This window comes from Varanus komodoensis, unplaced genomic scaffold (genome assembly GCF_004798865.1).
Source record: "Varanus komodoensis strain SLA01 unplaced genomic scaffold, ASM479886v1 scaffold1, whole genome shotgun sequence".
NCBI classification, from domain to species: domain Eukaryota; kingdom Metazoa; phylum Chordata; class Lepidosauria; order Squamata; family Varanidae; genus Varanus; species Varanus komodoensis.
Window position 1 is genome coordinate 122,304,627 of NW_025335268.1, and position 24,107 is coordinate 122,328,733.

At 43.9% G+C, this 24,107-nt stretch overlaps 1 protein-coding gene across 1 annotated transcript in view; it reads right to left on the reverse strand.

Moving 5' to 3' along the window:
* The window catches only part of CACNA1S (calcium voltage-gated channel subunit alpha1 S), a 70,640-nt gene extending 50,514 nt beyond the window's left edge, over positions 1–20,126 (reverse strand). The window contains exons 1-5 of the mRNA XM_044431785.1: positions 19,963–20,126; positions 12,488–12,593; positions 5,474–5,613; positions 1,702–1,835; positions 200–352 (exon numbers count right to left, since the gene is read on the reverse strand). Of these exons, the coding sequence (XP_044287720.1) occupies positions 200–352; positions 1,702–1,835; positions 5,474–5,613; positions 12,488–12,593; positions 19,963–20,126 (697 nt within the window). The remainder of the gene's footprint in view (positions 1–199; positions 353–1,701; positions 1,836–5,473; positions 5,614–12,487; positions 12,594–19,962) is intronic.
* Between the last annotated feature and the right edge of the window lie 3,981 nt (positions 20,127–24,107).

A 24,107-nucleotide genomic window follows, 5' to 3' on the forward strand; every position in this document is an offset into this window, starting at 1 on the left:
CATTACATCGACAGCATGTACCCCAGTCTGAGACCGAGTTTCAGGGATGCAGGAGGCTTCACACCAGCATCCAGCGCATTTCTGCCAGAGCTGCAGGGGAAGAACTCTTGCTCCACTGAGGTGCCACTGGGGAGGCCCCGAATCCTTGGGACCACTCACACTGTTTCTTGATCATGGGCAGGTCAGCTCCCTCTCCTACCTGTCCCATTGTAGTAACAGGTCTTGTGCATCTTTCCCTTGAAGAGCTCCTGCCCTACAATGGCGTAGATAATGAGCATGAAGACAACAAGCACGGCAATGTGGAGCAGGGGCATCATGGCCTTGATGATGGAGTTCAGGACCACCTGCAGGCCTGCGGCAGGATGGAAGGAAGGACATGATTCTCAGCTTTTATCCTACCTATACAATCATCATCACATTATTAGTGCAGTACAGTAATGTCCTGCCTTTTACTTCTTGCAAGGAACTCAAGGTGGCTTACATGGTCCTCCTCTTCATTTTCTTCCCACAACAACCCTACAAGGTAGGTTAGACCAAGAGCCAGTGACTGGCCCAAAGTCACCCAGTGAGCTCCATCACTGGGTGAAGACTAGAACCCAGACCTCTGACTCTAACTACTATGCCACACTGTCCTGATCTATGATTGAACCCTTAACCTTTCCAAGCGCATGGGCATTTCACAGAAGAAAAGTGGTGAATAGTACAAGACCACCAAGTCGTGGTCCTTTGGTCATAGCAACTAACAAGCAGGTCTCTTAATGTCCCACCCTTTCTCCATAGCTATCTCCAATCATGGGTCCCCATATGTTGTTGACTGCAAATCCCATCACACCCCGATTGTGGATGGGGACAATGGGGTCTGTAGTACAGCAACATCTGCTTCTAGGGACGTACTGCTCTAACAAACGGGTGCTATTTTCTCCTGGGAGTTACTGCAAGACTGGGCCTCTTGTGGCCCTCCAGACGCCTTGGCCGGTAGCTCTTTTAAGCCCAAGCCAGCTGGGCCAGGTGAGATGGATGCTGGAAGATGAAGGACAACCTCCTGGAGGGCCACAAGTTACCCACCCCTCTGCTAGAGGAAGAAGCGAACCACCTGCGCAGGTTCCAACCTCTGTGTCACATTCTACCTGGGACTCCTGCACGGAAGTCGAGGAAGGGGAGAATGCAATGCCATAATGCCCACAGCCTCCTGCTCACTTTTAGTTGAAGTCAAAAGAGAGAGGCAAAGCTGGTGTGATTGAAGCAAACTAAAGTAGACATTTGGAATAGACATTCAGTGTTCTTTATGGATTAACAAATTAAACAATTAAAATTCAAGTGTCTTTCAAACCTCCAGATAGATCTGATCTAATAGCATTATTGCTTTGCTTTGTTTTACCAGATCTGCTTTCTATTTTCCAAGGCATCAGACGGTCCCTCTTTGAGGATGGGCTTTGATGAAATTAAGTTTTTTAAGCTATCTGAAGACCCTCATGCATAGGTCACCTTGGCTAGCTCTAGTTATCTATTTGCCATAGTTTGCTTTAGATGGGCTTTCCCCCTTTTCTTCAGACAGCTGCATGTCACATCACCATCCCTCTTTATTTTGTGTTTCTCTGATTATCTGTGGATGAAAGGGCCTATGAGAATCGTGCCCCATCAGCTCAGCTGGAGCCTTTTACATGCATCGAGCCATCCATCCCTAAAGAAGTTTTCACCCACTTGGCACTCCTGACACCAGGCGCAAGGGCCGCAGCACTCGGAATGCTCTCAGCGCTTTGACATCAAAGCCACCCTGCCCGCTAAGCAGTGCTTTGTCCATTAAGCTGATTCTCTCCAGGATCACCGTGAAGACTCTGCAGAGCAAGCAAAAAGGAGCAGGTGGGAAGAACAGACAAGCAGCAAAAGGCAAACAAAGAGCTCGGACAAAGGCACACCATCCTCCCTTTGTGTCCTCCAGGCAAATTGGAGCTTGGCTTCAAGGCTCCTGCAGCCCAGTGGACATATTGTCGCTGTTATATGGGGGGTATTTCAATTACGTAATACAGACAGGGCAGTTTGCACGCACCCTGCACCCAACAGAAGCTTTGTGGATGCACAGTTAAAATAGCCCGATCTGCTAAATGAGATGCTCATGGCAACCACTCAGCACAGGGGAACTATCCCCACATGTATGTGGCGTGCCTTACTGCTTCCTCCATGGGGAGGAGAGATATAGGAGGAAGGACGACAAACAGAAGCATCTTTCCTTCACAGCTGACAGCACCACATTTCTGTGCAATGTCATCTAGCTGATGCAGGAAAAGAACAACACCTCTGCCTCTACACACCTCCCTTTGTTGTGCACCTGGGACTGAAATGTACCAGGAAATGTCTGTACAGGCACAAGCTGGAGCAGAAGTTCCCACATCAGTCCACTGGATTTTTTGTATTAACATTTCCATCCTGCCCTGCCATTCTGCTTCGTGTTCAAGGATGATAGGATCTGTAGCCTGGCAATATTACGGGATCCAAGACAGAGAATCACTGGGCTGTAGTGAGTCTTTGTCTCTGTGGACCCCTACTCTCCTCACCACTGAATCATAAAGTGAGGGCTTTCCTGGGTGTGGAACATCAGCTCAGGTATCTGTCCCACCCCAGTAAATTGGCTCCTTCCCAGACACCGCAACCTTGGGACTGGATCCAGAGTAGAAGAATAAGCTTTACGAGTGTCAGGTGCACAGATGGTTCTGACCCAGAACAGTCTGTTGCTGATGATCTTAAGCTGCATTCACAAACCAAAGCCCTATTTATTTTCTCCACACATGGAGAAAACAAAAATATTGGTGCGAAGTTGGCAGGAGGTGGCATTTCTAGGACACCAGCTGTACCTTTTTCACTGGCTGTGAACACAAAAATAGCTGTAGCTGTCTCCACAGGTGTTCACACTAATTTTTTCTCCAGGAAGTCACATTCATGAACACATGGAAGAAGTAGGGACAGATTTGCACTTCATGCAGAAACTCCGTATACTCTGGTGTTTGCACAAACACACTGCCTGGGTCTACATGACATGACAACCTATCATGGGTTGCTACCACCAATGGTTTGTCATGTTGTGTGAACCCAGACTGAGTTTCACAGGAAAGCTTGTTAAAAGCCAGGAAGCCATCCTAACAGCCCAGAGCTTGTTCAGGAGGTTGCAGCATCGTTTGAACCCAGACAACTGACCTGGGTTCCTTGGGTGCTAGGCAGTGACTAACAAGCTTCTTGGCAAGAGCAAAACCAGATTGCCTTCTTTGCCCGTCTTGCCCAAGCACCCATCAGGGCCAACTGCCACACAAATGCCCAAGCGCTACCCGAGGGTAGCTGGCACTGGCTTGCGACTCCCCTGGCTGCAATCATGAGCCATTCTTGGCACACTTCAACCTCTTTGGACTTTATCCTTGTTTTCCCTTGAGACAGTGAAAGCTGACATGTCAGTAAGGCTTTGCAATCCCTGTTTTGACATCTACTGGCAATCCATTCAAATTGCCTAAGCAACAGCTTGGATGGGCTGCCAGCGGCTGGCAGATTTTTTTTTTTTTAATGCACACACAATGTGTGCAAAAATATTCATTTTTTAAAAGCCACACTTGCATAACTGCAGAAGCTTACACTTCCAGCAGCATGGGAATTTGAAGCTTCAGCTATGGCAACATCCTGGGGTGCACTTGTTTCCAAAGTACAGCAGGTACCAAGCCTGGACATTTTGTCAAAGATGCTCCATCTTTACCTCCTTGGTTTTTGTTTTGTTTTGTTTTGACAGCTGCCAAAAGGCGCAAGTAATCTTTGCTCATTAAAAGGGTGTGGTGCAATTTACATCTCCTTCAGGGCAAGATCTTCAACTTCTTCCCACCCCACTCCAACAGGCCACAGGCTGGTGCATATTTTGCAGTTTTCCCCTGAAACTCTAGGTGCACCCACCACTTCTTTCTTGGACCTCTTTTAAAAGAGGATTTTGACAGGGCGATGGCTGCACACACATGTGTCTAGCTGTGAATTTTTTTACCAGGAAAAGGGTGTGGAGGTGCACTTTTTCAGTTTCCCAAGCACTTACAAATCAGGGAAAAGTACAAAATGGCACCAATTTTGGACTGTCAGAGCAAATAAAAGAAAAAGTTGAGCATCTTGCCCTTTTTCCTGAGCAAAGATCACCTGCCCTTTTGCAAGGACACAGTCCCAGCAGAGGCTTCACCCTCCCACATTCATGCAACCACAAACCTCCTAGCTGTACAAGGGCAGCTAAAAATAGTAATTAAAAAAGGAGCAAACCTACTTGAGCACATTTTGTGGGCATTTTCAAATATTAACTGCCATCTAATGATAATTCCTTCAAGGTGTTCCCTTTCAAGGGTCTGCTGGGGGCTGTCAAAACAGGGATCATGAAAGTCCACTTTAGAGCAAGCCTGCACAATCCCAGGAAGAAAGTGCAAAAGAGCTGCAATGAGCCCAAAATGGCTGCAATCATACTGGGGAGGAAGAGGCAAGTTTGTCTCCTGAGATATGCCCAGGAGGCCTGTGGGGAAAGGAGAGGGAGTGAAGGAATGAATAATCCATGGTATGCCTGATCATCTGTCGGACAAACCATGGGTCATTCAGCCAACAACCAACCCATGGTGGTTTGTTGCCTGGGTGGGTTAACGTGATGTGTAAATGCATCTAAAGAGTAAACTAGAGACACGTCTCTTCAAGCATCCAGGAATAAAACAGGCTGTAGCTCCAGCACATGTCTTTCCCCCACATTTCATGGCATTCAACACAGCAATCCTTGTGTACATGCAGAAGACACAATTGCTATGTGTTAGGCTGGTGTGCATGATCCAGTAAGTTATTGTGGCTTTTATAAGTAACAGCAGGCGGTGGTGCATGCTGGCAGCCACAATGAATATTCAAACCATGGCTGCAGTTCTAATATTCCAGATCCATGCGGCACCACCATTAAACAATGCGCAGTGGTCCACTGTGGTCATGCAACTGGCACTCCCATGTGTGGCATGCCCCCCAGCCAGGCTGCAAACACCCCTTGCTAGGGTTTGCATCAACACATCGCTCAAAATAAGAGAATAGAATTTTTTGCTACTTCTCTGTGCGCATGCATTTATGCATATGCTCTTTGGACATTATTTCTACATGCATTCATTGCTTCATATTTTTAAACCACCACAAAAAGGTGCCAAACAAGTAAATTTTTGCAAACAGCCAAATAACAGTTTTGCACATGTGAAGAGAAGCTGTTCAGAGACCATGTCTGGGCTTAAAATGCCCCATCTCCCTCCCTATGTTTATAAGTTAAACATACAGTGCAATGTTATACTTCTCTAATTAGAAGCAAGCCCTGTTGAGTTCATTGAATTGTACGCCTGGGTAAGGGCACACAGGATGTCACTGTTCCAAGGAATCATAGACATTTTCCTGAAACCCTCCCCCACCACCCATTCCAGCACAAGCAGAGAAAAATTAATAGGTCTTTTACCCTAGAAAGACTATCGTAAAATCGAGCACATTCCAGCCACTTCGAAGGTAGGCATCTGCATGGAATAGAAATCCATAGGCAATTATCTTTAGCATTGCCTCAATGGCAAATACTATGAGGAAGAAGTATTCTAGCTTTTCCTGCAAGACACAGAAAGAGGATACACCAGTGTTATGGATGAAATCACAGTCAGATCTCCAAGTTTCATAGAAATGTTGCTGAAAAATCCAAAATCATGTGAGTTGCTCTTCTAAAGGATAATGGCCACAGCCAATTCTTTTTGGCATCGAAAAAGTCCAGATTTGTTATAGTCCTCGGGGAACTTTCAGATTCTTTGTCTAAGGCTCAGTTCACACACTATTTTCTGTTGCTTTCTCTATACCATATAAGCACACAGTTATTTTAGCCACAACTATGCACTAGTTAGTGCATTTGAGAACTCATGGAAAGTCTCCAGCTGAAAGCTGTAACTGCCCCGATGCTTCAAAATTCACAGCAGCACCAGAACCTTTCAGCAGAAATCCTTCATGTCCGCCTCCAGCAGCTGTCCATTCTCCTAGTCACCAGTCTTTCCTCTTCATAACTTGGTTCCAATGAATACAGAGGAAAATTTAGTAACTAGCCTTTCATTCAGGAAAACAGAAAAAGACAAGCCCAAGTATAATTTCATTTACAGGTAACAAGTCTTTATAAATCATCTAAGGGTGCATTTGGTCCTTATGCTAAACCATAGTTTATGAACCCTGGTGAATGAACCTAGGTGAGCCTGAGGCTTGCACACTAAATACGCCCCCCCCCCGCACCCACCCACGTTTCTCTGGGATGAGAAAGGCAGGCAGGAGGGGTTTGAAAGCTTTTGCAGACACTTTCCTTTATCATACCTTGTCATGTTGTCCATATTGACAAACCATGGCTAATACTAACTATGGTTTGTTTAAGCAGTCCAGCTTTAAAGCCTATGGTTTGAAGTTGGCTTGTTTTAAATAAGCCATAGTTAACATTCCCCACAGTTTAAGGTTGAGATGATGTGCTAAACTACAGTTAACGAAAAGCAGAAGCACAAGCTACCAAACTCCGGTGTACGTGCATGGTGGGCAGGAGGACATACACACAAGCCCAAGGCTCATTCACATCATCTTAAATTATTTATTTATTTATTTATTTATTTATTTAAAACATTTCTATGCCGCCCCATCGCAACAAAGCCTTGGTGCGGCTCACAACACATTTTTTTAAAAGCCAGAAGTAATAAAATAAATAAATACTAAATTATACAATAAATAACACCTCCCAGTGTATTCTTGGCTAATAAAAAAACCCCTAGTTAATAAATAATTAACAGTTAAAATAAGTTTTAAATAAAAAGGTCTTAGCCTGGCACCGAAAAACAAATAACGACGGCGCCAGGCGGACCTCTCTGGGGAACGCATTCCATAGATGGGGCGCCACCGCAGAGAAAGCCCTCCTCTGGGTACTTTGCCTCCTGATGTCTCTCCTGGAGGGCTTCCGGAGGAGGGCATCTGCTGCTGACCTCAAGGGGCGGGCGAGCATATATGGGTGCAGGCGTTCCTTTAGATAACCAGGTCCCAAGCTGTTTAGGGCTTTATAGGTCATAACCAACACCTTGAATTGGGCCCGGACTTCAATCGGGAGCCAGTGGAGCTGACAGAGAACTGGGGTTATATGAGAACAACGCCCGGTCCCCATCAGCAACCTGGCAGCTCTATTCTGCACCAATTGAAGTATCCGGACTGTCTTCAAGGGTAGCCCCACGTAGAGCGCGTTACAGAAATCTAATCGGGAAGTTACCAGCGCGTGTGTCACTGTCGCCAGGCAGTCGTTCTCCAGGAAGGGATGCAGCTGATGTATCAGCCAAAGCTGAAGGAAGGCACTCCTTGCCACCACCATCACCTGAGCTTCCAAAGACAGCTCAGGGTCGAGGAGCACTCCCAAGCTGTGAACGCTGTCCCTCAGAGGGAGTGCAATCCCATTTAGGACAAGGCCCAAGTCCCCCATCCTGAGGTCTGATCCGCCCACCAACAGGGATCCGTCTTGTCTGGATTGAGCTTCAGTTTATTGGCCCTCATCCAGTCCATTACCTTGGCCAGGCACCGGTTCAATACAGCCACTGCCTCACCTGGATTGGTGGAGAATGAGAGGTAGAGCTGGGTATCATCAGCGTACTGATGATTCCGCAGCCCACACCTCCTGACGACCTCTCCCAGCAGTTTCATGTAGATGTTAAAAAGCAAAGGGGACAAAATGCTTTCTTGTGACCTCTGAATGCAGCCAAAAAGCCTTGCACTACCATAAAGATTAACAGATTTGTTGCAGCATATGGATTTTGAGGACTAAATAAGATTATGGACTGTATACAACAAATTCCTGATTAAATAAAGTTTATGAATTTACTATCAGATCATAAAATGTAATTCTGGTCATATAGACAATCACATGTTAAGGATACAGCTGCATAAATGCATGAAAGCCAATTACAAATAACTATAGTCTGTCATTAGAGTATAAATCAAATGGTCAATGACACTATAATTATATATCAAGCTTAAATTAAAGTTGAGTAAGAGTCTGTTCTTTCTGAACAGTGAAAGATGTTACACTTTACTGTTCAGAATTACTCTAGTAGAGCAAAGAGTCTTGTTATGAAATGTAAGAAGGGGAAACATTAAATACAGGTCTATAGTATTTATTCAAGGCTTGGACTGGCCTTTCAGTCAAACTAACTAGATGCAGATTCTAGGACAGACATTCTCAGATTGTGGTCTTGTGAGTTCCATTAAGGGAGTCCACAAAAGGACTGCAGAACAGTGAAGAATATTAGCATTCAGCTTTGCACTTGAGTGATTTTTTTCTGACAATGGAGATCAAGGGACTTCAGACTAGAGATGGATTATCAAACACGCTAACAAGGCCGAAGGCAGATGATTTCAATAACTGTGTGGGTGAAATCTGCTAATTTCCACAAAACATTTATCAGTTAAAGAGGTCTTTCCTAAAGTATGCATGATTTTCATAATGCATCAGTGGTTTTGACAATAGTGCAAGTGCTGAAGGATTTTAAAAAAATTAAATTGATTTCCTGTAATTTGAATGACAAAACATTTCCCCCCCTCCCCTCTAAGCATGTATACATAAATCTGTCACTCTGAAATTTACAATGCATGCATTCACTGAGGTGGACAGTGCCCACAAAAGTTTATGCTGAATACATTTTGTTAACCTTAAAGTGCCAGAAGACTTTTTGTTGGTTTTTAAAAATTTAAATATGATTTTGTAGACCAAAAAATCTACCAAGCTCTCTGATATTTTCAAATGATCTATGGTGTATGGGAGCTCAAAAATTGCTGCTTCAGGACATTAGAAATGCAAATATTGAGATTTAGGTCAGAGGCTATGCCAGGATAAGCTGTAAAACTTTCTGACTGAGGAGACAAATTTGAATGTAACAATCATTCATAGTTTAATTAATTAACCCATGGTTGGTTAAGGCTCTTGCTACTCACTGCTCCCCTTTTTCATCCAGTTTAGCAAACAATCCAGGAATCAGACCTTTGGGTTGATGAGGGGACAGAGTTTTAATGCAACAAGCCATGTGTTCAAATCAGATTCTTTCCCCTTCACAACTCAGTGTGCCAGGTTTGGACACTGCAGTAAACAACCTGGAAATGTTCAGCTGCTGCTGGAAGGGGATGCAGAGGGGAAACCGGGGCCAGAATCCAAATCATTTGATCATGCATGGCTCCAACAATCCATAAGTTGCCATCATGTGTGAACAAAGGCAAGGTGTTGAACTGGACATAGCAGATCATGTACCAAGCTAGACCATGCACTAAGCCAAAGCTTTCCAGGTGAGCACTACTAGGTGGCTAGTAAAGAGGCCATTGGTCCTCCTCACCCCCACTCCACAACTCCCAAGTTGCACGCTCCTCTGGAAGCCTACCCTTTGAGAAACAGGGCATTTGGGCCCCAGCCTTCATAAGCCACAGAACTGTGCCTGCAAATTATCTATAGAGGGTGATCCTTGCCCACTTTACTCATGTATCTAAGTGGGTGATTAATAATAGAATAAGAAAAAGTATTAAACTCCTGTGGAGAGTGTGCAAATATTCATAAGGGAAAAGTATTTATTTATTTTTATTTTATTTTATTAAAACATTTTTATGCCGCCCCATTCGCCGAAGCCTCGGGGCGGCTTACAACAAAAAATTAAAATAACATTTTAAAATATATACAATAAAATACAAATATATAATATAAAACATACACTATAAAACAAGCCGCCCTGGCCAAATAAAATTCAATAATATTAACATTTAAAATACTGCTTAAATCCATTATAGAGATAAATGTCAGAATGTTTCTGCACACAAAGATTTTTTTTTCAAAAGGATTTGTTTGTTTAGTTGCTTTTAGTATGCAGGAAGATTGAGATGAAACAGAAGGGACAGAACTGTGCATGCTGAGGGAATTCTCATAACTATTTTAAGACCTCCTTCCATTACGACATTCTATAGAAGATAGATTCATACTGGCAGATTTTACTATTTGGATTTTTTTATTGTTTGTTGATACAGAATTTCCAACCATACATTCTGTCTAGGCTACTTTTATAAGCTATCAATTATAAGCTACTCAATTCCATTCTTCCTTTCCCCCATTTCCATTTTCTTGTTCTTGCCTAAAAAAGTAATGGGAAACACTCAAGAGTTCCCTGCTTATTTCTTTCCTCAGGCAAATACGATCGAAGTAACACAGAATAGCTCCAGGTATCTATAGCGATAGCTCCAGATATCTCTATAACTTGGACGTTCAAATGAATAAACTCAGAGGAAATGCTATGAATCTGGCTTTGTGTTTTTCTAGGAAAACTAGCAGGATTCTACTTGTGGTTTCTGCACTAACATTCTGTTGAATCAGGTTGTATTTCTGCCAGTGCTGGAAGCCTGGGAGACATTGTCTAACAAGGGCAAAGATGGAAGAACACACTCCAAGCACCGCTGAGGCTGCTGACTAGGTTTAAGCCTCGGCTGTTTGTGCTGCCGCTGAATCAACGGACAGCATGGCTACATTGGGCTGTCACACAGCTCAGAATAGTTACTGCGGCTGCATTTTTCTTGCTGCCCCCCCACCACCATTCCCCCACCCCAGTTCACATCAGAGGCTGCTGTTGCCTTCTTCTCTCTTACAGCTGCAACTGTCCATCACTCTAAACTCCCTTCAGGATTACCAGAGTCCATCCATGTCAGGCTTTTCATGTTTCAGAATAAATCAGGCTGAGTTTAGAGGTGTTTGCCTTAATTTCTACACTTATTTTGTGCTCACTTCCAGTAAAATAAACTTTGAGTTGTCTTTAAGTTATAGGTGTATGCCTGGTTCCAGGGCTTCCAGACTAGCAGACAGAGAAGATTGCTAACCTTTCTGATGGTTCCCTTACAATCACTGTTTTTGGAAAGCTATGTGTGAGAGACCATGCAGGGCAGGGGAGAGGCATGATCTGGCTAAAGCTAGGGACTTGTGGATTTCATTATGGTCTTCCCTGCATCTATTCTCCAATACTGGCTGGCACCAGCACTTTCTTCTCCCATTTGGAGAATAACAAGACTGCTAAAAAGCCATTCAGCACCAAGGGCTTGTTTCTTTAAGAGCTTTCTCTATGACAACTCCCAGTAATTCAGTGGGTCTTAATTTGACCCTCAGAAGCATGCATCTGGCACAGGAATAGCTTTCATAGGAAAGCTGCTGGGAACTTGGACAAATGCAGGGTTGCTGGTCACTGGAGCACACTCTGCTCAATGCTTCCCTGCCTCAGAACTTTAAAGAAATACTAGCCTTGGGCTGGAAGACAGATAGCAATTCCACTTGTTTGGAAAGACACCCCACACATAGGAAGAGGATATTAGCCACAATAGCTGCAGCATTTGCCCAGAAGGGGCTGGTTTCTTTATGCAACAGAGATGTTATTGAAGAAAGATGTATGCAGCCTCTCCCCCCACCCCCATCTCTGTCATCCATGGGGAGACAAACCTAATGCCAACCTGGCAATCTTTTCAGTCTCCAGTTAAAACTTTTTTTATTCATCCAGGCATTTCAAATTTCAGTTTGTATCTTAGCTGTTTGAAATAGCTTGTATGGGCTTCTCTACATGAGGCTTTTAACCCACCACTTTTCCAAGGAGTCTTTGCAGGATTAAGAGTGGCTTTTGCAAATGCTTTTTCCTTCTCTGCCTTTGTACAAGTTCCATTACATAGGCACAGAGTAGTGCTGTTGCACAGTGGTATTGCATGTGTACACTTTTTATTTGAGCTAAAAAATTAAAATGCTGCAGAAATGGTTGCAGAAAGTGGAAGAGGCCCTGGAGGATCACCTGGAAACTAACACGAATGAGAAACCAGGAGCACACAATAGCGCAGAGAAGCCATATGATGCTCACCGTACTGAACTGTAAATTTCTGAGTTACAGTACATCCAGTGATATCAACTGGCTGATGAAAGAGCTTTCATCAGCAGCACAAGGGGGGTGATCCCCTCCACCCACAGCTCTGTGCACTCCCAAAGTCTGCTCCAGTGGGTTGCAAATTTCTCCCAAACAGACGTGTGGGCTGCAGGAGGGAGGAAATAGGGCAAAAATCCCGTTGTGCTAGCAGACTTCCACACTAGTATGATGTTGATTTAACCCCATATGTCGTTATTGCATTGAACAGTAGTCTTTAGTGTATACCTTCCTGAAGTCCTCTTTGGCATTAAGTTGTACTCTATACTTTTCTAAATAAATAAATTTGATCCAAAGGTATCTTTGCACACCAAGTAATCGAAATAGCTCTGATTTCAAGTATTAAAGCAATGGGGCTGATACCAGGTTTCTTAATGCTGATAATGTTCCAGCATCTATTGCAAAGCTACCTGGCAGCATCAATCACTGTAAGCAAGCAGTTGTATGGGAGGATATAATAGGTACTGCAGGAGGAGGAGAGGAGCAAGGAAAAAAGAATTTCTTACCAGTCTGGAATTCACTCTGTTGGTGTCATCTTCAGGCATTGGTAGATAGATTGCCAGTGCCACACAGTTGGCAAAGATGGTCAGCAGAATGACGGTTTCGAAGGGTCTGAGGGTGTTTGTTAAAGAAAAGTTCATTGCATCTTACTAGTTGTGGCATGAACCAGAGTAGCTAAAAACTGCTTAAAGGCCAGGTGCATTAATAACGAATATTACATAATGAGGATTCTGTAACAGGTAATCTCATACCAGAAGACAGAGGCAGATGATGCTAAGAATATGGTGTTTCCAGATGCCAACACTCTGTCTCATTCACAAAAGGGGTCAAGATATTTTCATCTTCCACTCATAACCCTCTCATGTCTTCCAGGATATCTTCTACCCTTTTCCTTGGTGCAGAAAACTCATTAAGAAGAAAAATATGGAATAGCTGCCCAATGCCTTCTAATTGATCAAGCTTGTTATTTATAAAGCTGCTTGAATCATCATAACATTTTGCATTAAAATCCTCTCTTTTTGGTTCATAAGCAATCTCTACAATTACACATCATTTATTCCCTGCATGTCCCACTGAATTCTTCTCAACTTTGAGATCTCTGGGTATGCAATTATCCATGGCAACACTGGGGTCAGATGCATGCAAGTAAGTATCTGTAGGGATACTTCCTTGGCTCTGCCAAAACACCACCCTGCCACCAGATACTAATTTCTGGCTGAAACATAGTCTACAAGAAGTTCAGAGAGCTGGGGGCATGTGAGGTTCTTCGAGATGTGTACTAATGTAACACGATACAAAGTTCTCTCTCTCTCTCCCCCTCTCCTCTCCCTCTCTCACACACACTGTCCTGCTCCTTGTTTGCAATGATCGATCCCTTGACTTTCACAGTGCTGAATCTCTTTCTCCCCAGCCCTCGCTCCAAAGGCGCAAGAAGCCACTCAGTCATCTTGCTCATTCTAAGCATGCAGCAGAGGCAAGCATGAAATGAAACAAACCTGGAATTCAGTGCCATAAATGAGAGCAGAATGTGAGCCCTGGAGGTTAAAGTGGGGAAGCAAGGAATTCCTGAAGGAGAGAGGTCTGAGCTTGGGCATATCATCACCAGGACAATGGTCCTTACTAGACCCTTTTCAATAAAGTGGTATGTGATATAGGGAGGTACAAAACTGCCAAAGGAAATTCTGAGGCCTTTGCCTTTTCTAGAGCTATGGATTCTGCAGAGAACCTGCTTCACCAGTCCACTTCTGTCTGCCCCATAAGTGTGGGTATTTCTGCCTTTAAGAGAGCTTTGAGTCCACAGAGCTCTTGTGCACTTGCCCTTGGATCACAGAGAAATTGAACAACTATGTCTCTTTACTGGATAGTTATAAAACTAGACCACTGATCATCTTACCAGCATTTTATGTCATTGCATTATGGGTGTTATAGTACAGTGTTTTGCTGACCTTTAATTTTAAGTATGTAACAACTCAGTCCTAAGTTTGTTTTAAACAAATCAGAACTGCACCTCCCACCAGCCCCCAGCCAGTATCCTAAACTCCCAACTTTTTAAGGCTGAACAGCAGCCGTGGGAACTTTGCTATGCTGAAAGAAAGAGCAGAGGGAGAGAAGCAGAGGTGCTGCTTAGCTTTCTCTACTAATTGCTCTGTAGGCAAAAACAGCCCCTCCAAGCTGCTTCCTTGCTTCTAGGTATTCTGGAGGTGTGTTAATTGTGACAAGAGTGAAAAGAGCATCCTTTCAGAGTCCACTGGGGGTGTACATCTACAGTTTTTTCAGACATATGGGAAATGCCTGTGGCATGTAGGCAGCCCCAAAGGGACTGCAAAGAGGGAGTCTGTACAAGATGCTTTTATACACCGTTTGGGGATGGAGAGGGATCACATAGGCAGTTTCTTAGAGACACATGACAGTAAAGCAAACAGGTTGAATGGGGTTATGATAACCCAAAGAGAGGTACCTTCAGGACAGGTAAACAATTAGCATATCTAAGAGCATCCTTCCAAAGGACAGGCACATCAGCATTTCTAAGGCATGGTGAGAAGCAAGACTTGAAACTTGGATTCCTGATCAGATCAGGAATCCCATCTTAAGTCTAAAGTTCTTTGTATGTTGTCAGGCTTTTAGCAGCCATATCGTAGAATAATAGAATAGTTGAGCTGGAAGGGGCCATGAAGGCCACCGGTCCCAACCCTCTGCTGTTGCAGGACACCAGTTTACACCATCGCACTCATGGCAGCCTTTCACTCATTTGGTCCTGACCACGGCAACCCTGGATCTGAAAACTTCACAGAGAAATCCGCTTAGGGGATGTTTCTGAAGTACAGTTGAAGGGCAGTGTTGACAAACGAAGTGTTCAGCAGTCAATTCCACGCACAATGCCTCCATTCAAAGTGACAGGATCCTTTTCATGTTTTTAAAGTAAATGCATTGTTACATTTTGTGTTTGGGGATTTTTTTTGGAAGTGGGGAGATTTTTCTCTGAATACATGATAAATTCTAGGGATACCATCATTTTGAAGCTGCTGGGAGCTGACTGTGTGGGTAGTTGACATCCCAGAATAATATGCCAACTGACCTCCAGAAACTTCCCTCCCTCGGATGGGTTTTTCAGAAGCATTCTGGGTATGCTTTAGGTGTGGTCAGGTAACAGGGTTGGATAAGGCTTTACAAAGGAGAGATACCTGGGTGATGACGGTCTTAAAGCAGAAGGGATGCCAACTTCTGCCTTGTGAATAAAGAGCTTTGTTACTAGAAGTTCTCTGGAGCAAGCGCTGCACCGCAACGCATTTTGCTCAGTCCAGGCCATCACTTTTTCCCATTAAGTCTGGCAGGAACGCCACATCTGTGCGGCAAAACCCACAGTTCTCCTCCTCCTCCTCCAAGCAACATATAGTAAGGCAAAATGTGCACTGCAATCTCATTGCTTTGTGGGTTTCCATTGGCCGGGCTGCGACTTGTAAAATGGATGCTTCATGTCACATGCTTTGCTTTGCTGAACATTACAACAGAAGGGAAGGGCAAGACCACATGATATGACCACGCAACAGCCATTAAAGGGATGATCTTACTCACACTTACCTAGGAGTAGGGCCCCATTAAACACAGTGGTCCATACTTCGGAGCTGCTGTTTATAGGTCTGTGCTGTAAGTGTAATTAATCTATGTTTGGCACAGACCAGGGGGCTATAAATGCTCTACTTAATAATAACTTTAGATAACTATATATCCATAACCAGTGATGGATATATCATAGCACATTTAATTCTTCTATCTTAACAACTACTGTATTTTGATTTTGAAGGCTCAAAGGGCCTTGGCTAGCATATGTTCACTTACAGGGAGCTGAACTTTGATGCACTGGCTGCCCATGTACTTCAAGGTCCTGGTTTTAGCTTATAAAGCCTTATACAGGCCAGAAGTGCAGTACCTGTGGCATATACCTCTCTTAACCCCAATCTCCTTACACACTATGTCCAACATCTAAATATAAATATAACAAACAAATAAAATCTGTGACCTTCCTTCAAGTGTCACCTGCGGGAAAAGTTCAGAAGGTGGCAACATGGAAGAGGGTCTTCTCAGCTTCAGCCCCGCAGTTCTCCCCACTAAGTATTGCCTGATGCCAACCCTGTTCTCCAGATTAAGACTGTCTTATATGCTGCGGTATTGATTGCATTTGCATATGGGGGACACTTATCTGGTCCAGTCCACTGAATGTGTTTTCATTGTTCAAACTTTGTACTGAAATTTCTGCTGTTTTTATTGCATTTGTATTTTGCATTGTATTTTATTGTTTTGTATAAATGGTCACTAACTTCCCAGAGAGCCCTGGGTGTTATAGAAATTGAATAAATAAATGCCAGGAAATGGAAGGCAACCAACCAGCCTAGAAGGCAAGTAACACTGGTGTTCTGAAAATCTCTGAACATGTATGTTCAGATGAAGGGGACATGGTTTCAAAGAAAGAGAGTGATACAGTGAAAAAAGATAAGAGTGGGGAGATGGCAGCAAGCCCTAGAAGAAGAGATCCTTTGTGTATTACTAGAAATAAACTGGTAAATCACATTATATTCTTAGTGTTCAGCATATGGACTGTGGGTTAACAACATGTTCTTAGGGCCGACTGCTGCATTATTTTGGCTTAAATGGTTCAACATCACACAAAACAGGACTTAGAGAAAGAAAAAGAAACAGATATTGAGAGAAGAAAGAAAGGGGGTAAATGGGCTTTGATAGAGAAAAAGAGGTCCACTTTTGTTGCATTGAGCCAGGGGTGGGTGACTTTTTATTTTATTTTATTTTATTTTATTTGGTTAAGAGTTTCATTCCCTTATGTGTCAGGGGATGTATGATGATGGGAGCAGAGGTACAATCAGGGATAGGGATCCAAAGTGGTTGGCTCTCCCTTTTCTTTTTTTCTGCCATCCCCTTTTCTCTCCCTCCCTCTTTCTGCCACTTCCTTTTCTCTCTTTCTTGCTGCCCAAGGTGGCTACTAAGAAAAGGCAGAGTTTGTGAGAGTCTGAAACTATTGCATGCAGAGGGCTTGTGAAGCTTGACTGAGGGCTGCAAGAAATTAGCCTGAGGGTCACAGGTTGCCTGCATGGGCATTAAAGAAACAAACGGTTCCTAAGAAGGAAAAAGCCACTTCTATGCCTTAATAGAGCAATGATGAAATAATAACCACAAAAATAGATATTCCCATGCAATCCAGAATAGTGGCCAGAGTGATAGACTGGGACTTGGGAAACCCCAGTTCTAGTCCTCATTCAGTCATGAACCTCACTGGATGATTTTGGGCCAGTCACTGATTTTTAGCCTAGCATACGTCACAGGGTTGTTGTGAGGATAAAATGGAGAGGAGAACCTTTCCTTGTAGATGCCTGGAACCTTCTAGGATGGAAAAGGGTACAGTATAAAGTCATAATAAATAAATAAATAAATAAATACTTTCCAATTAAAATGTCCCCTATTTCTACATCTGAGTCCAACATGCCCAATATTGGAATGTTCAGCATTTCAGTAACGAGCGGCAAAAATATGCATCCTGTTTCAGGTAATACTATCTGTATTCACCAAACAGGTAGTGATAACAAATGAATTCTAGTATATGGTGCCAAATTCAGTATGTGCCAGTTGCCAGTCTGTGTAACAGACATGATACTCATCAAAACAAGGGCTAATTCAGTAAAGGAGATGAGGCATAGAAACCAGTGAATGAATGGACAACTAAGAAAAGAGAAGCAAGGCAAAGATATGCTGTGAAACTGGGAGAAATAAGAGGAGGAAAGTGCGTGTGTGTATGATCTACAGATCTATCCATATCAGTTTCTTTCAGTTTTGCATTTTTCCAATCCTAAATTTCGTTCATTTTTAAGGGTTTTTAAAATTCACATAAAATTCACAGGATTTCTTGTGCACATTCCTCCTAATGCACACAGTTTTGTATGTGATTTTGTTTAACATACATATTTTTCCAGGCATTTTCTCCATATAATTTATTTTAAACATGCAATTTCCTCAATATATGCATTTTTACATAGATTTCTTGACAGGAGAACTCCACTGCAAAATTTGGAGGAGTGCCGAGTGAGTTTCAATTCACATATAGATTAGAAAGCATGAAAGGACAAATACCTCCCTCATCGCTATGGTGCAGGTGGACATGTCCAGGTGAAGCTCACTCACTGAACATCTCAGAGCATCTTCCTACACAGGCATTGGCATTGCTGTGACTATGTTCCCAGACCATTCACCCCATTGTAAAACTCTCCAAATCACCCCCCATCGACTCCAGCATACATCCTCCTTCAGGTACTCTCTTCAGATTCATATCGCACTTTTAAAATGTATTTCAACTCCACTATCTCAGCAATCTGTGCAACAACCTTGTTTTTGATAGATCAGTATTATTATCCCAGTATTAGCGACTGTGGCCGAGACTCAGTGGCAACGGCTTCCTGACAACAGCGCTATTTGAATCTCATTCTATAGCCTAGTTTCTTTCCTCAGCATTGTCATCATCTGCTGCCTGCTATTCATCGGATTCCAGGCACCACTTGCTGTGGCAGCTCAAGGTTAGCATATTCCTTCAAGGGAAGAATGGAAACCATCCCACAGGGCCCTGCTGCATGCCGTGCCTGAGAGTTGGCATCACTTGGAGCTAGTTTCCTCGGTGTTCAGGTTACAAGGCAACTTGAAGATGAGTACCACCAATGGCCCACGCTCTCTTCTTTTATCCAGAAGCAATTAGGAAAAGGATACAATGCCATTCTTCTTCCTTTGCCCGCTGTTTAACTAATATTGGTTTTATTGCCTCATTTCCATTTGCTCCATCCAAAACAGACTACTTAATTTGTACTCGGTCGAGTCACACGAAAAGAAACACTTTTCCCCCTTTGGCCTTGCCTAACTCTGGAACGCAGCCCCCAAAAACTTCTCCAAAATGGAATTTGGTCCCCAGGTTGAAGGAGGGTTCAAAGTGACCAGAATAAAATAATCTAGCCTAAACTTCTGACCTATGACAAGATTCTCCAGCATCAGCCCAAACCTGCTTCCAGCTACTAATCCACACCCTACAGGTTATAGTGTGCCACAAGCAGAAAGCAGGAGAGAATAAGAAGCCACATCGCGATATGTCTATGCCATGCAAGAAATGGTTGCCCAAAACAGTTCAGATGAATCAAGCCAGTGAGTCAAGTTGCATACTCTCAGAAATAGTTTTCAGAAAAGAAATCCTCACAGAGTTGATAGCCAACCTGGCTTGAGGAAAATAACTTCCTGACATTCACCACGATAATCAGTGGGAATCTGAATCTGAAGCAAAACTAATTTATTATCCAGCAGCCAGAAAGGTGGGGGGGAGAATCTCCTGACAGAGCTGTCCTGTTTAACATTCATTCACTCTGTTTATTGCAACATCAAGGATATATGATTGGGGGAAGGGGGTGCTGTTCCTGAATGTAATTTACTTCAATTTAAAAGTCATATGAAATAATGGCCTCCACTATATCCAGCTCAAATCTGAAATCCAAACAGTTCTTTACATCCACAACTGTTGCAGATAAACGATTATGAAGTTATAGACATCCAATAAGCCAACCCTTAATCTATGAATGAACAATTTGTATCATAGCTCCCAATTAGATACACATTCACCTTCCAATTCACTCCAGGGTCAACACAAGGCTTTGGTCAAGTCACTCCCTGCCCCCCACGCCACCCCCGTGCCTCTTTTCCCAGTGACAAAGATAAATGCCGAGCTCAGCTGCCTTCCAGTGCCTCTGGGGAACCTCGGAGCATCTGCTATGTGGCGCTTAGACTTTCATAAGAGAGTTTCACTGTTAACACAAATTTCCCAGCCCTTCCTCCTCGCCTTGGCGTCCTCCAGGTATCAGCTGTCTACACACAGCTGCTGGGCTCTCCAGACAAGCGCAAGTCAGGGGGCAGCCCCCCTGCTCCCCACTTTACCCCCGAAGGATACTTCCATTCCACGATAGCGATGCAAGCCTTGCGCACTGGGTTCTGGAGGGTGAAGCAGAGCAGAGACCGGGCCGGCCTGGGGGGAAGTTCCAGTGCGGACTTCTTGGCCTTTTCCTTCTGTTGCTTTTTCTTCAGGCTGTCCTCCTGGGCGTAAGGGTGCTCCATGATCTCTCTCTCCTCCAGCTCAGCGTGCCTCAGCCACTTCTGCCTTTTCCACTTTTCCCCACAGCCAAGCCGCTTTCCCCAGCACCGGGGTGGCTGAAGCCCCCTTTGGATCTCACGTTGGCTGAGGCAAACTTCCTAGTGCAGTGCAGGCTGTGGGGCTGAAAACTGCTCTCCCGCAGACACAAATACACCAAGAGGGAGTTTATAATTAGCCACCAGCCTGGCTCCCAGGACTGTCAGATTTCCTGAGACAGCAAAAGGGCCCCAGCAGCTGTTCCTTCTTCAAACTCAACTCATGGCCATTTTTGAGCTACCAGTCCAGGTCAGGGGAAAGGATGTGGGTGGGGAAGGTGAGCTTGACCCGTCACGAGAGAAGAAATGTTTTAATTTCCTTAGGTCTGTGTCTCCCTCCACCCCTAAGCTCACGAGCTCTGCGCTGTCAGAAAACAAACTGCAATGGTGGCCAGAAACTGCATCTCCATCTGCCTCATGCAATAAACTGTTTGTCTACAGTGGCCAGCCAAGCAGATTCGTGGTAACATGTGTGTTATTTCCCACAAGGCCACATGATATTCCTGACGGTGCTTATGTCACAGCATGGAGGAAACCACACGTTGGTTTCCAACTCATGTGGCAAGCTGCTGCACAGGGACGGTGTGGTGCACGGAGGGCCGGATGCCGCACAGACTCGGTTTTAAGCAATCTACAAATGTATACATGGGGGGCCTATGCACAGGACAAGGACACAAATGCAATCCTTTATAAACAGATGCTTCTATTACACATACCTTTGAATCAGAGTTCTTTTCTGTGTCCCATCAGATCCCTGCAGTATTTGCTAGAGCGCAAACAGCGCACTTGTCACTAGAGATGAGTGAGCTGACCCTGTAACAATTTGTAATTGTCTCTCTGATTACAAATACAGTAGCCTGCATTCATATGAAAGTTCTATGTTATTATGAGGTTTTAGGAAACCAAACGGCAACAAACAAACGAGCGTGCCCAAAGTTGATGGAGTTTGCCAGCTTAGCCATGCCTGTCACAAGTGCAAAGAATATAAATGTATTCATAACCAACATCCAAATGACAAAAATATTGAAGAACATTGGATGGAAGTCGGGGCTCTCTATGCATTTGAGACTTATGAACATGGTCAATTCAATTTATACATTGACCAATTTCAAGGTTTGGCAGCACACCAATATATTTATGTGCAAATTTGTGTGCATTTTTACACAATCAGAGAGCAATCAAGAGGGCGTACTCCATTGTTGGAGAGTTTCAAGGATACTAAGCCAGCTCAGCAAATGCATGGTAGGAGACAGGAGAGGTACGGGCTTTTATAGCTTTTCTTCTCCTCCAGAATGTATTTTGAACTAGATGGGCCACGAAGTCTATCTCACTTGCTCACCTTGCTGCAGGGAGGCCTTTGGATCTGGGGGATTTGTGGACTCCCCCCTCTCTGCTTGCTGGCACACCTGGTTCTTCCTCTTCCTGAGGCTGGTGCTCAGGAGAGGAAGCCACATGCTTGGATCTCCCCATTGGAGGTCACAGCTCCGTCTACAGCCTTGGACAGGGACATCCTCAGCATCCTACAGCCATTCCAATGCTTTCTGGGGTCCCATAAGATTGCTTGCCTATTATCATTGATAACCTTACTGCTGTAATTGCATGAAACTATCCTGATGCCCTTGGGGGCATCCTTCATCCACCAACACCAAAGAACAAGGATATGTACAGGAATGTGGAACCCCACAGTCTTGATTTTTGTGGCCAGGACATGAGTAGGCAGCTGCTTTCAGTGATATCTTCTCCTTCTCCTTCTTTCACATATTTTGACAGATTTTCCCCCCTAAAAGCTGTTACCTGCATTGACCTTACCTAAACTGGCCCGACCTTGTTTCTCATGCAATGTATCATTCCTAAGTATCCTTCAGCTAAGGTACTAAGTGGCCTTTGATTGCAAGAAAGAAGAAATGATAGAACTCATAGTGCAAATGTGAATCTCCAAGAGAATCAGCTCAATTATAGTTGGATCCAGCTAAGACATAAAAAGACAGCTTAGCTGATATGTGAGATGAGGATCAAGTCATGCATCTCCACCTCACTGTTGTCACAAGTTGAACATACATAAAATGCAATGCCTTGCCACTGAGTTAGAGCTAGTTGAAGACGTTCTTAGAGTAGACCCAGTGAAATTACTGGGATTTACACAGGTCATGAACAATTTAAGTTCCACTAATTTCAGTGGATCTGCTTTAAAGATGACAGTGTCTGGATCCAATGCACCCTTCTCAGTGGTTAGTTTAGGAGTTCCAGTCTACATAACATTTTTCACATGAGTTAGAAATACTAATTTTTGTGGGGGAGGGGGTTACTTGGTTTTGCAATACCACCTGTGGCTTTTGGCTAATCATTTTCCTAGGAAATAAATGAATCTGAAATAATAACAAACAAACATTGCTCTAAATAAATAAATGAATAAATGTTTCCTCCAGTCAAAGTGTCAAATATCCTTTGGCTTTGAGTTAACACAAGATTTAGTATGAGCCAGAAGCTCCTCATTCATGCCTCATCAAAGGTTCCATTGTTTTCACTGAAGTCCTGAGTGAGAGCGGTGAAGCACTGGGAAAAGCTCCTGATGCTCATCATGGACTACGGATCACAGTTTATTTAAAAATAGCATCAGGGTAATCGCATGCAGGGAATATTCATTTTGAGACCCATCAGAGAACTCTGAGACCCAAGATCAAATAATAATATTATAATGGCTTTGTTAAACATGTTGCGTACTCACACTGATCATCATCAAGGAAGGTAAGGAAGCCAATGGTTTCTGTGCTCATGCAGCTAACATCCCTCTGTGAGTTGTGATCGCCCTCTCAAATGTTCCAAAAGCACGGACGCTGAAGTCACAAATAATCTTGTGTGCTGCCCTACTTGTCCATACCCCTAGGAGTATCAATCATGTCTAAGGGAGAATGTTCCCACTAGTGGTGACTCCCATGTTCCACGAAGCCTTCACAGGTCCCTTCAGCATTTGCGTGGGTGATATTTGCCCCCTGTCAATAGAGACATATATGGATACTTGGTCAACCTTTGTCACAATGTAGAAAGCTGTATTTTCATGAGAACATAAGAGAAGCCATGCTGGATCAGACCAAAAGTCCATCTAGTCCAGCACTCTGTACAGACGGTGGCAAACCAGCTGCCCACAGGAGCCCTCCAGCAGGATGGGTGCAAGACCCATCATGTCCCTGGCAGCAACTGGTACATGCTGGCATGCCACCTGTGGTAAAGAAGGCGGCACAAGGCCAGCTTCTCTCTTTCTCCCTCCCTCTCCACACTCAAAAACCATGTGCACCTACTGAAACAGATATTCAAATCTATGTAGCTGTTTTTCTCATAGCTTTGTTGAAATATTACAATAAAAATCAGTAATAAAAACAAACAAACTGCCCACCACAGAACAAATGCCACAGACAAAACCATGAGACATCTCAAATACTTTTAAGTGGCAGTCATTCACACTGGCTCAAATTTAAGTGATAAAATATGCTGTGATGAATGTGTGAATACGTGCATAATGAGATGGATGGGGTGGCTGCCTGCTGTACCAGGGATTAGCCCATGATTGGCCTCTGTTGTCACTCCCTGCTTTACAGCTTTTGTTGTTCTGCCTGATATTTGGCATATAGACTAATCCGCTTTTCTTCTAAGGAGATCTAGGCAGGGCTGTCTTGTGCAACAATGACATGCTGTTGATGATAATGATATAGGCGCTTACAGAGAGCCCCTTTGGAGTGCTCGAAGCACTTCAGATGCATTAGCTCATTCACTCCTACAGCAGTCCTATAAAATAGGGCAGTATTGTGTCCATGCCGGACACAATACGGGAGGAGCAGATGAGAAGGATGCTGGCTCGCCAAAGGCCCATTAGGGAGCTTGTTGTGGCCAAGGTGAGATTCACAGGCATGGAAG